Source organism: Oncorhynchus tshawytscha, linkage group LG12 (assembly GCF_018296145.1).
Source record: "Oncorhynchus tshawytscha isolate Ot180627B linkage group LG12, Otsh_v2.0, whole genome shotgun sequence".
Classification (NCBI taxonomy): Eukaryota; Metazoa; Chordata; class Actinopteri; order Salmoniformes; family Salmonidae; genus Oncorhynchus; species Oncorhynchus tshawytscha.
In genome coordinates, this window is record NC_056440.1 from 10,125,674 (window position 1) to 10,138,743 (window position 13,070).

General features: G+C 47.5%; 1 protein-coding gene across 3 annotated transcripts in view; it reads left to right on the top strand.

Annotated features, from left to right (window-relative positions):
* The window catches only part of LOC112262547 (metal transporter CNNM4), a 66,800-nt gene that overhangs the window by 52,205 nt on the left and 1,525 nt on the right, over positions 1–13,070 (top strand). For 2 of the 3 annotated variants that reach the window (XR_006084788.1, XM_042331309.1), the window contains exons 5-8: positions 1,074–1,170; positions 7,712–7,774; positions 11,691–11,875; positions 12,546–13,070. The exon at positions 12,546–13,070 is cut by the window's right edge. Coding sequence is in view for 2 of the 3 variants with exons in the window: in XM_042331309.1 (XP_042187243.1) it covers positions 1,074–1,170; positions 7,712–7,774; positions 11,691–11,875; positions 12,546–12,800 (600 nt within the window). In the remaining variant the exon portion in view is untranslated. The remainder of the gene's footprint in view (positions 1–1,073; positions 1,171–7,711; positions 7,775–11,690; positions 11,876–12,545) is intronic. The other variant, XM_042331310.1, reaches the window with a different exon arrangement.

Below are 13,070 nucleotides of genomic sequence, written 5' to 3' on the forward strand. Positions count from 1 at the left end.
CTACCCTCTCTTCATCACTCTTCTTTTCCCACCTACCCTCTCCTCCCTGTCTTCTCCTCACTCTTCTCTCTTTCGGTCTCCTTCCCTCTCTCCTTCTTTCTCCTGCCCTCTCTTCTTCTTCTCTTCTTTCTTCTCTCTCCTTCCCTCTCTTCTCTTCTCCTCTCCTTCCCTCCCACTGTTTAGAGGGTTCCAGGGTCAATGTTGTATGTGAGTAAGGAAAATGAGCGGGGGGTGGAATTAACTGTGCTGTGTTGCTGCAGTTCACACATTCCTCACCCACAGCACCCTACCCTGCCAGCTCTGTGACAACACCATAGAGGCCTCCTCACCCACTCTCCCCCACAGCACCCTACCCTGCCAGTTCTGTGACAACACCATAGAGGCCTCCTCACCCACTCTCCCCCCACAGCACCCTACCCTGCCAGCTCTGTGACAACACCATAGAGGCCTCCTCACCCACTCCCCCCACAGCACCCTACCCTGCCAGCTCTGTGACAACACCATAGAGGCCTCCTCACCCACTCTCCCCCACAGCACCCTACCCTGCCAGCTCTGTGACAACACCATAGAGGCCTCCTCACCCACTCTCCCCCACAGCACCCTACCCTGCCAGCTCTGTGACAACACCATAGAGGCCTCCTCACCCACTCTCCCCCACAGCACCCTACCCTGCCAGCTCTGTGACAACACCATAGAGGCCTCCTCACCCACTCCCCCCACAGCACCCTACCCTGCCAGCTCTGTGACAACACCATAGAGGCCTCCTCACCCACTCCCCCCACAGCACCCTACCCTGCCAGCTCTGTGACAACACCATAGAGGCCTCCTCACCCACTCCCCCCACAGCACCCTACCCTGCCAGCTCTGTGACAACACCATAGAGGCCTCCTCACCCTGTCTGTCTCTGTCCATCTACCTCTCTCTGTCTCTATTCCGGCCATCTCTCTGTGACGACACATTCAAAGAAGTCTCCTTACGCCCTCAATCTCCTTGTCCCGTCCAGCCATTCAGAGAGGTCTGGGGTTGTTCTTTGTCCCTAATCCATTGTCTGTGTTTCCCTGTGTGTCGCTCAGGGACGGGTGGAGGTGGAAGCCGGGAACGAGAACATGAAGTTTGAGACGGGACCCTTCTCCTACTATGGAGTCATGGCCCTCAGTGCTCCCACGTTAGGTGAGTCCTCTCTCTCTCCTCCGCTACTCTGTCTGTCTCTCTTCTATCTCTCTCAAACTCTGTTCTCTCTCTCTCTCTGTTACTCTGTCTGTTTCTCTTCTATCTCAAACTCTGTTCTCTCTCTCCTCCGTTACTCTGTCTGTTTCTCTTCCATCTCTCTCTCCTCCGCTACTCTGTCTGTCTCTCTTCTATCTCTCTCAAACTCTGTTCTCTCTCTCCTCCGTTACTCTGTCTGTTTCTCTTCCATCTCTCTCTCCTCCGCTACTCTGTCTGTCTCTCTTCTATCTCTCTCAAACTCTGTTCTCTCTCTCCTCCGTTACTCTGTCTGTTTCTCTTCCATCTCTCTCTCCTCTGTTACTCTGTCTGTCTCTCTTCTATCTCTCTCAAACTCTGTTCTCTCTCTCCTCTGTTACTCTGTCTGTCTCTCTTCTATCTCTCTCAAACTCTGTTCTCTCTCTCCTCTGTTACTCTGTCTGTCTCTCTTCTATCTCTCTCAAACTCTGTTCTCTCTCTCCTCTGTTACTCTGTCTGTCTCTCTTCTATCTCTCTCAAACTCTGTTCTCTCTCTCCTCTGTTACTCTGTCTGTCTCTCTTCTATCTCTCTCAAACTCTGTTCTCTCTCTCCTCTGTTACTCTGTCTGTCTCTCTTCTATCTCTCTCAAACTCTGTTCTCTCTCTCTCTCTGTTACTCTGTCTGTTTCTCTTCTATCTCAAACTCTGTTCTCTCTCTCCTCCGTTACTCTGTCTGTTTCTCTTCCATCTCTCTCTCCTCCGCTACTCTGTCTGTCTCTCTTCTATCTCTCTCAAACTCTGTTCTCTCTCTGCTCCGTTACTCTGTCTGTCTCTCTTCTATCTCAAACTCTGTTCACTCCAGTAGCATTTTACTCCCTTGGTTTCAGTGGCTTTCTGTTGTCAGTTGTCATGACTGTTGAGGATTGCCAAACTTCAGTGGGTAATGTGGTGACAGTGTTGAGACGTCTCACTGCTAACATCTAGTGGCCAAGAGATAGATTGACGATGCAGATGTGGCCAGAGATATACACTGATTATACAAAACATTAGGAACACCTGCTTTTTCCATGACATAGACTGAACAGGTGAATCCAGGTGAAAGCTAATGATCCCTTATTCATGTCACTTTGTTAAACCCACTTCGATCAGTGTAGTTGAAGATGATTCGCATTAGTGGAAATGAAAACTGCCCTCAGAACAGTCTGTTGTGTTGCTGCCATGTTGTTGTCATGTGGTGTTGCTACCGTGCTGTGTTGTCATGTGTTGCTGCCATGTTGTTGTCATGTGGTGTTGCTACCATGCTGTGTTGTCATGTGTTGCTGCCATGCTGTTGTTGTCTTAGGTCTCTCTTTATGTAGTGTTGTGGTGTCTCTCTTTATGTAGTGTTGTGGTGTCTCTCTTTATGTAGTGTTGTGGTGTCTCTCTTTATGTAGTGTTGTGGTGTCTCTCTTTATGTAGTGTTGTGGTGTCTCTCTTTATGTAGTGTTGTGGTGTCTCTCTTTATGTAGTGTTGTAGTGTCTCTCTTTATGTAGTGTTGTAGTGTCTCTCTTTATGTAGTGTTGTGGTGTCTCTCTTTATGTAGTGTTGTGGTGTCTCTCTTTATGTAGTGTTGTGGTGTCTCTCTTTATGTAGTGTTGTAGTGTCTCTCTTTATGTAGTGTTGTGGTGTCTCTCTTTATGTAGTGTTGTGGTCTCTCTTTATGTAGTGTTGTGTTGTCTCTCTTTATGTGGTGTTGTGGTCTCTCTTTATGTAGTGTTGTGGTGTCTCTCTTTATGTAGTGTTGTGGTGTCTCTCTTTATGTAGTGTTGTGGTGTCTCTCTTTATGTAGTGTTGTGGTGTCTCTCTTTATGTAGTGTTGTGGTGTCTCTCTTTATGTAGTGTTGTGGTGTCTCTCTTTATGTAGTGTTGTGGTGTCTCTCTTTATGTAGTGTTGTGGTGTCTCTCTTTATGTAGTGTTGTGGTGTCTCTCTTTATGTAGTGTTGTGGTGTCTCTCTTTATGTAGTGTTGTGGTGTCTCTCTTTATGTAGTGTTGTGGTGTCTCTCTTTATGTAGTGTTGTGGTGTCTCTCTTTATGTAGTGTTGTGGTGTCTCTCTTTATGTAGTGTTGTGGTGTCTCTCTTTATGTAGTGTTGTGGTGTCTCTCTTTATGTAGTGTTGTGGTGTCTCTCTTTATGTAGTGTTGTGGTGTCTCTCTTTATGTAGTGTTGTGGTGTCTCTCTTTATGTAGTGTTGTGGTGTCTCTCTTTATGTAGTGTTGTGGTGTCTCTCTTTATGTAGTGTTGTGGTGTCTCTCTTTATGTAGTGTTGTGGTGTCTCTCTTTATGTAGTGTTGTGGTGTCTCTCTTTATGTAGTGTTGTGGTGTCTCTCTTTATGTAGTGTTGTGGTGTCTCTCTTTATGTAGTGTTGTGGTGTCTCTCTTTATGTAGTGTTGTGGTGTCTCTCTTTATGTAGTGTTGTGGTGTCTCTCTTTATGTAGTGTTGTGGTGTCTCTCTTTATGTAGTGTTGTGGTGTCTCTCTTTATGTAGTGTTGTGGTGTCTCTCTTTATGTAGTGTTGTGGTGTCTCTCTTTATGTAGTGTTGTCTTAGGTCTCTCTTTATGTAGTGTTGTGGTGTCTCTCTTTATGTAGTGTTGTGGTGTCTCGCTTGTCGAGATGTGTGTTTTGTCCTATATTTATATTTTATTTTTAATCCCAGCCCCAGTTCCGGCAGGAGGCCTTTTGCCTTTTTGTAGGCCGTCATTGTAAATAAGAATTTGTTCTTAACTGACGTGCCTAGTTAAATAAAGGTTAAATAATGACTTTTTTTTTAAAACTCAGTCTCGCTGATTGGTCAGTTCACAGCACTGCTAAACCCTTGTTTCTGATTTCAAGGGGAGGAGACAGATTAAAGAAGGATTTTTAAGCATTGAGGCAATTGAGACATGGATTGTGTGTTTGTGCCATTCAGAGGGTGAATGGACAAGACAACAGATCTGAAGTGATCAGTGTAGTTGTCAGTAGTTGAAAAGTGGTGTAGTTGAAAAGGGGTGTAGTTGAAAAGTGGTGTAGTTGAAAAGGGGTGTAGTTGAAAAGGGGTGTAGTTGAAAAGGGGTGTAGAGTTGAAAAGGGGTGTAGTTGTCGGAATTGTAGTTAATCAGTAGTTAATCAGTGTTGCGGTTGATCAGTGTAGGTGTCAGTTGGTCAGTGTGCTTGTCAGTAGTTATTCAGTAGTTGTCAATGGTTGATCAGTGTAGTTCATCACTGTGGTAGTCAGTAGTTAATCGGCGTAGTTGTCTGTAGTTAATCAGTGTAGTTGATCAATGTAGTAGTCAGTAGTTGATCAATGTAGTAGTCAGTAGTTGATCAATGTAGTAGTCGGTAGTTGGTCAGTGTAGTTGTCAGTTGGTTGGTGTGGTAGTTGGTCTGTGTGGTAGTTGATCGGTGTAGTAGTCAGTAGTTGGTCAGTGTAGTTGTCAGTTGTTGGTTGGTGTGGTAGTTGGTCTGTGTGGTAGTTGATCGGTGTAGTAGTCAGTAGTTGGTCAGTGTAGTTGTTGTCAGTGTAGTCGTTGGTCGGTGTGGTAGTCTGTAGTTGATCGGTGTAGTTGTCAGTAGTTGACCAGTGTCGTGGATGGTCAATGTGGTAGTCTGTAGTTGATCAGTGTAGTTATCAGTGGTTCGGTGTGGTAGTCTAGTTGATCCATGTAGTAGTCAGTAGTTGATCAGTGTAGTAGTCGGTAGTTGGTCAGTGTGGTAGTTGATCAGTGTAGTTGCTGTTAGTTGGTCTGTGTAGTCGTTGGTCAGTGTGGTAGTCTGTAGTTGATCGGTGTAGTTGTCAGTAGTTCAGTGGGGTAGTTGATCGGTGTAGTAGTTGGTAAGTTTGGTCGTTGGTAAGTGTGGTAGTCGATCGGTGTAGTAGTCAGTTTGATCAATCTAGTAGTGAGTAGCTGATCACTGTAGTCGTCAGTAGTTGATCAGTGTTGTAGTTGATCAGTGTAGTAGTCAGTAGTTGATCTACCTCTCTCTCTCTCTCTCTCTCTCTCTCTCCCTCTCTTCAATTCAATTCAATTCAATTCAAGGGCTTTATTGGCCTCATCTCAAAAGTGAAATAAACAATAAAAATTAACAGTAGACATCACACATACAGAAGTTTCAAAACAATAAAGACATTACAAATGTCATATTATATATATATATACAGTGTTTTAACAATGTACAAATCTAAATAAGCATAAGTATGGGTTGTATTGACAATCTCTCTGGTTGTATATCAGTAGATATGGGAGTATATCAAAATACCTCTCTCTCTCTCCTCTCTCTCTCTACACTCTCTCTCTCTCTACCTCTCTCTCTCTCTACCTCTCTCTCTCTCTCTCTCTCCTCTCTCTCTCTCTCTCTCTCTCTCTCTCTCTACCTCTCTCTCTCTCTCTCTCTACCTCTCTCTCTCTCTCTCTCTACCTCCTCTCTCTCTCTCTCTACCTCCTCTCTCTCTCTCTCTCTCCTCTACTCTCTCTCTCTCTCTACCTCCTCTCTCTCTCTCTCTACCTCCTCTCTCTCTCTCTCTCTCCTCTCTCTCTCTCTCTCCTCTCTCTACCTCTCTCTCTCTCTCTACCTCTCCTCCTCTCTCTCTCTCTCTACCCCTCTCTCTCTCTCTCTCTCTACCTCTCTCCTCTCTCTCTCTCTCTACCTCTCTCTCTCTCTCTCTACCTCTCCCTCCCTCTCAATTAAATTCAATTCAAGGGCTTTATTGGCATGGGAAACGTGTGTTAACATTGCCAAAGCAAGTGAGGTAGATTCTCTACCTTTTACTCATTTCTCTCTCTCTACCTCTCTCTACCTCTCTTTCTCTCCCTCCCTCTCTCTCTACCTCTACCTCTCTCTCTACCTCTACCTCCCTCCCTACCTCTTCTACCTACCTCTACCTCTCTTTCTCTCAGTCCTTACAGATTATTTTGTCTCACTCACTTGTCTGTCTCCGTTTATACTTCTCCTTTTTCCTTCTCTCTGTTACCTGTTTGTTTTTTTTATCTGAGAATAATTTATCACTCATCTACAGCTCAAATCGAACAGAGATTCTCTCTTTTACTGTCACATGTGAACATTGCATGTGACCTGTCAGTGTCTGTCAAGCAATGGTTTATCTAAGTACTTCAACGTGTATATGTTCCACCTTGTTTACTCAAAACCACACTAGCCTGTGCTGTCGCTAGTGGGCTTTATGGATCTCTACTATCGTCTGGGCTTGATGTGGCCAGCCGGTAATACACTTGTGTCCCCCGGCGGCCGGTTCGTACATAAACCGTCCTCCATTCAGGCTGCAACGGCTTCGATTTCCTCCTTAACTAGATTTAATGGTGTGAAGGCGAGAAAGAAACAGTGAAAATATGTGTACTTTCCTTATGAAGCACAGTTTTTCACCACAATACGAGAGTGGCTAATGCCTAGGAAGGCCACTTCCTGATTTTTGCACCCCGCGTTCAGCTAGAGGTACAGACTGCTGTATATGTGAGACGTTTGGGACTAGCGTTCCTAGTTCGGGAGGAAATTGAATCCTTTGCAGCCTGAATGGAGGACGTTTTACGTACGAACCTGTTGCTGGGGGACATCAGTATAGTAATCTAGACTATAGTGAAGATCCCAAATCCCGTTTGGAGGTTTCCCGGATTCAGGAGGGAATTAGCAGGAAATACCGAATCCTCCAACCAGGATTTCTGGAAAAACAGGGATTTTATTGACATTTTCTAGAATTTGTAACCTTACTCATGTCCTCTGTCTGTCTGTCTCTGTGTCTCTGTCTGTCTATCTGTCTGTCTGTCTGTCTGCCTCCATCTCTCTTCTTTGTCTTTCATCTCCTGTCTCCATCTCTTCTTTGACTTTCATCTCCTGTCTCCATCTCTCTTCTTTGTCTTTCATCTCCTGTCTCCATCTCTCTTCTTTGTCTTTCATCTCCTGTCTCCATCTCTTCTTTGACTTTCATCTCCTGTCTCCATCTCTCTTCTTTGACTTTCATCTCCTGTCTCCATCTCTCTTCTTTGTCTTTCATCTCCTGCCTCCATCTCTTCTTTGTCTTTCATCTCCTGTCTCCATCTCTTCTTTGTCTTTCATCTCCTGTCTCCATCTCTTCTTTGTCTTTCATCTCCTGTCTCCATCTCTTCTTTGTCTTTCATCTCCTGTCTCCATCTCTTCTTTGTCTTTCATCTCCTGTCTCCATCTCTTCTTTGTCTTTCATCTCCTGTCTCCATCTCTCTTCTTTGTCTTTCATCTCCTGTCTCCATCTCTCTTCTTTGACTTTCATCTCCTGTCTCCATCTCTCTTCTTTGACTTTCATCTCCTGTCTCCATCTCTCTTCTTTGTCTTTCATCTCCTGTCTCCATCTCTCTTCTTTGTCTTTCATCTCCTGTCTCCATCTCTCTTCTTTGTCTTTCATCTCCTGTCTCCATCTCTTCTTTGTCTTTCATCTCCTGTCTCCATCTCTCTTCTTTGACTTTCATCTCCTGTCTCCATCTCTCTTCTTTGTCTTTCATCTCCTCCATCCATCTGTTTCTCTCAGTGGTGTCATCTCGTCCTCGTCACCTCTCTCTAAAGCGGTTCTCTCTGTTCTCCAGGTTGCCAGGTAACCTCCGGCATGTCTGGGCACTGGGGAAACATTTAACTGTAACACCCAGGCTGGGGGAGAATGTAACCGTAACACCTACTACTTTATTCTACTTTATGTAGTTGTTTAATAGAAAATGGTAGTGACTAGTGAGTAGTCTACAGAATCATCAACATCAGTCACACACAACCCTTCACCAATCAAAAACGCTAACAAACACTAACGATGCGAGGAAATGTCCTCAATGACTTCTGTTTCTAGCCTTCATCTGCAATTTAAACCAACAAATCTCAAGCTACCTGCTGACTCTCACTAGCTTTGGTGGAGTGTGTATTGTACCAAAGGACAACCGACACCCTCTTGATAATACCAGGTAATGTGTCTTCCTGGCCTGCAGAGGGCAGTGGCGGGCAGTTTGTTGATGTGCTTAGTGGTTACCTACCTTTTTAAGGCTTTGGGGTTGGCAACTGGGCTAAGACTGGCACTGCCCCTTCTCTACCTGGCATCACAGGCCAGGGTTTATGTCGCAGAAACTGGAAGCTGGGTGTCTTCTCTACCTTGTCGACCACTCAGCCAATAACAAGTGGATCTTCAGCTATTGGACACTGCATTACTATGTGTTCACGCCACGCCTGACAATCATGCACCTCATCTTCGGCACTGGCACACACACACACACACACACACATACAGGATGTCACACACTTCTTCAGACTGGTTGGTGTGTATATGCCAGCTCTGAAGGTCAGGTCCAGCCGCGGGACGTCTGTAAGGTTTTTAAGAAATCCACGTGGATACATTTTAGTGAGGCACTGGCATGGCATCATGTTATTCAATGTGTGCCAAATATTGTGAGCAGTGTGAAATTAACGGATTTCACTTTTTTGAGGTGTGTAGAAACTGGTATTAAATATTCTCTCTCTCTCTGACAGGTCTCTCTGACAGGTCTCTCTCTCTCTGACAGGTCTCTCTCTCTCTGACAGGTCTCTCTCTGACAGGTCTCTCTCTCTCTCTTACAGGTCTCTCTCTCTCTAACAGGTCTGTCTCTCTCTGACAGGTCTCTCTCTCTCTCTCTACAGGTCTCTCTCTCTCTGACAGGTCTGTCTCTCTCTCTCTGACAGGTCTCTCTCTCTCTGACAGGTCTCTCTCTCTCTGACAGGTCTCTCTCTCTCTGACAGGTCTCTCTCTCTCTAACAGGTCTCTCTCTCTCTAACAGGTCTCTAACAGGTCTCTCTCTCTCTGACAGGTCTCTCTCTCTGACAGGTCTCTCTCTCTGACAGGTCTCTCTCTCTGACAGGTCTCTCTCTGACAGGTCTCTCTCTGACAGGTCTCTCTCTGACAGGTCTCTCTCTAACAGGTCTCTAACAGGTCTCTCTCTAACAGGTCTCTCTGACAGGTCGGTCTCTCTCTGACAGGTCTCTCTCTAACAGGTCTCTCTCTAACAGGTCTCTCTCTAACAGGTCTCTCTCTAACAGGTCTGTCTCTCTCTCTGACAGGTCTGTCTCTCTCTGACAGGTCTGTCTCTCTCTCTGACAGGTCTGTCTTTCTGACAGGTCTCTCTCTAACAGTTCTCTCTCTCTCTGACAGGTCTCTCTCTCTCTGACAGGTCTCTCTCTCTCTGACAGGTCTCTCTCTCTCTGACAGGTCTCTCTCTAACAGGTCTCTCTCTCTCTGACAGGTCTCTCTCTCTCTGACAGGTCTCTCTCTCTCTGACAGGTCTCTCTCTCTCTGACAGGTCTCTCTCTCTCTGACAGGTCTCTCTCTCTCTGACAGGTCTCTCTCTCTGACAGGTCTCTCTCTCTCTGACAGGTCTCTCTCTGACAGGTCTCTCTCTAACAGGTCTCTCTCTGACAGGTCTCTCTCTGACAGGTCTCTCTCTCTGACAGGTCTCTCTCTGACAGGTCTCTCTCTGACAGGTCTCTCTCTGACAGGTCTCTCTCTGACAGGTCTCTCTCTGACAGGTCTCTCTCTGACAGGTCTCTCTCTAACAGGTCTCTCTGACAGGTCTCTAACAGGTCTCTCTCTAACAGGTCTCTCTCTGACAGGTCTCTCTCTAACAGGTCTCTCTCTAACAGGTCTCTCTCTAACAGGTCTCTGACAGGTCTAACAGGTCTCTCTCTAACAGGTCTCTCTCTCTGAACAGGTCTCTCTCTAACAGGTCTGTCTCTCTCTCTAACAGGTCTGTCTCTCTCTCTGACAGGTCTGTCTGTCTCTCTCTGACAGGTCTGTCTGTCTCTCTCTCTGACAGGTCTGTCTCTCTCTGACAGGTCTGTCTCTCTCTGACAGGTCTGTCTCTCTCTGACAGGTCTGTCTCTCTCTCTGACAGGTCTGTCTCTCTCTCTGACAGGTCTGTCTCTCTCTCTCTGACAGGTCTGTCTCTCTCTCTGACAGGTCTGTCTCTCTCTCTGACAGGTCTGTCTCTCTCTCTGACAGGTCTGTCTCTCTCTCTGACAGGTCGGTCTCTCTCTGACAGGTCTGTCTCTGACAGGTCTCTCTCTGACAGGTCTGTCTCTCTCTGACAGGTCTGTCTCTAACAGGTCTCTCTCTCTCTAACAGGTCTCTCTCTCTCTGACAGGTCTCTCTCTGACAGGTCTGTCTCTCTCTAACAGGTCTGTCTCTCTCTAACAGGTCTGTCTCTCTCTGACAGGTCTGTCTCTCTCTGACAGGTCTGTCTCTCTCTGACAGGTCTGTGTCTCTCTCTGACAGGTCTGTGTCTCTCTCTGACAGGTCTCTCTCTCTCTGACAGGTCTCTCTCTGACAGGTCTCTCTCTCTCTGACAGGTCTCTCTCTAACATGGATGGATATGTGTGAGTTTGGTTGTGTGTTAGCTCTGACTAGTTCCTTCTCCAGACCATGTCTCTTGTCTCTCTCTCTCTGACAGGTCTCTCTCTCTCTGACAGGTCTGTCTCTCTCTCTGACAGGTCTGTCTCTCTCTCTGACAGGTCTGTCTCTCTCTCTGACAGGTCTGTCTCTCTCTCTGACAGGTCTGTCTCTCTCTGACAGGTCTGTCTCTCTCTGACAGGTCTCTCTCTAACAGGTCTCTCTCTGACAGGTCTGTCTCTGACAGTTCTCTCTCTCTGACAGTTCTCTCTCTCTGACAGGTCTCTCTCTGACAGGTCTGTCTCTCTCTGACAGGTCTGTCTCTCTCTGACAGGTCTGTCTCTCTCTGACAGGTCTGTCTCTCTCTGACAGGTCTGTCTCTCTCTGACAGGTCTGTCTCTCTCTGACAGGTCTGTCTCTGACAGGTCTCTCTCTGACAGGTCTGTCTCTCTGGATGGAACAGGTCTGTCTCTCTCTTCTCCAGACAGGTCTCTCTCTGACAGGTCTCTCTCTCTCTGACAGGTCTCTCTCTCTCTGACAGGTCTCTCTCTCTCTGACAGGTCTCTCTCTAACATGGATGGATATGTGTGAGTTTGTTGTGTGTTAGCTCTGACTAGTTCCTTCTCCAGACCATGTCTCTTGTCTCTCTCTCTGACAGGTCTCTCTCTCTCTGACAGGTCTCTCTCTCTCTGACAGGTCTCTCTCTCTCTCTGACAGGTCTCTCTCTCTCTCTGACAGGTCTCTCTCTCTCTGACAGGTCTCTCTCTCTCTCTGACAGGTCTCTCTCTCTCTCTGACAGGTCTCTCTCTCTCTGACTCTCTCTCTCTCTCTGACAGGTCTCTCTCTCTCTGACAGGTCTCTCTCTCTCTGACCGTCCCGTTGACATGTCCGGTGCTGAATGAACTGTGTACTGGCCTCTAGAAGGCAGCTTTGCCTGGTTCGCCCATTATTCACAGTTAGCCTTCCATTTTATTAACAGTTTTACCTGTGTTGGTGTGTTTACATGTTTTGTGTACCATTGCCATACCTTTTTGTTTGTGTACATCTGCATCTGCACGTGTGATTATTTTCTCTTGTTGCTCACTCTAACGCTACGAGCCTGTGTGTGTTTCAGAGTTCCGCTCCCCATCACACATCAGTGGTTTGAACAGGACAGCGTCTCTGAGCGCTGCAGATCGGACGGAGTCGGTGTCTGTCGGCGGCAGTAACAGCCAGCTCAACACTCAGTTCACTGTCCCCTCACCGTCATACACACCCGACTTCTACGTACGAGCTCTCTCAGACCTGCAGTTCGTCAAGGTGAGGATACCCGACCATACATTGATACCTCCTGCACTGAGCTTTAATGATTTGTTGAGGAGAGAGACCGTGTGTGTAGGCTTTTGTCCTATCACTACATTACAACACCTTGATACTCTTCCTCTTCTCTCTCTCCCTCCCTCTTTTTCTCCCATCTCCCTCTCTCCCCCCTCGCTCTCCCCTCTCTCCCTCGCTGTCTCCCTCGCTCTCTCCCTCGCTCTCTCCCTCGCTCTCTCCCTCGCTCTCTCCCTCGCTCTCTCCCTCGCTCTCTCCCTCTCTCTCTCCCTCTCTCTCCCTCGCTCTCTCCCCTCTCTCTCCCCTCTCTCCCTCTCTCTCCCCTCTCTCTCCCTCTCTCTCCCCTCTCTCTCCCCTCGCTCTCCCCTCGCTCTCCCCTCGCTCTCCCCTCGCTCTCCCCTCGCTCTCCCTCGCTCTCCCTCTCTCCCTCGCTCTCTCCCCTCTCCATCTTTCTACCTCTCTCCTCCTCCCTCTCTCCCTCTTTCTTTCTCTCTCCCTCCCTCTTTCTCTCCCTCTCTCCCTCCCTCTTTCTCTCCCTCTTTCTCTCCCTCTCTCCCTCCCTCTCTCCCTCTTCTCTCCCTCTTTCTCGTTCTCCATCTCTCTTTTTATCTCTTTCTCTCTATACCTCACCGTGTCCCTCTTCCCTCTCTCTCAGATCACACGTGCCCAGTACCAGAACGGTCTGATGGCGTCTCGTCTGGATTCCTCCCCCCAGTCTCCTGATTGCGGCCACCCCCGTCTGGAGGGTACCCCGCCCCCCGTGGGCACCGCCAACCTCTTCTTCCTAGCTGACGACAACCCCACTCCTGAGAAAAGCCCCCTCCTGGCTGACGAGACCACCTCTCTCCTCAATGAGCAGAACTCTCTGCCTCACAACCACCACCACAACCCATCAGAGAACAGCATATGACACACACACTAGTACACACACTTATACATGTGCGTTTACACACACTACCAGGGACTGAGGAGACTGTGTGTGAGCGCGCGCGCACATACACACACACACACACAGACATTATGCCAAACTGTCTTGAGGAACGACTCTCTCCCCCCATTTTAAAAGTCAACCCTGTGGCTGGTAGTGTGTACAGTGTCAGCTATTCCCCACTGTACCCCCTCTTCCAGCATGGTCAGCTATCCCCACTGTACCCCCTCTTCCAGCATGGTCAGCTATCCC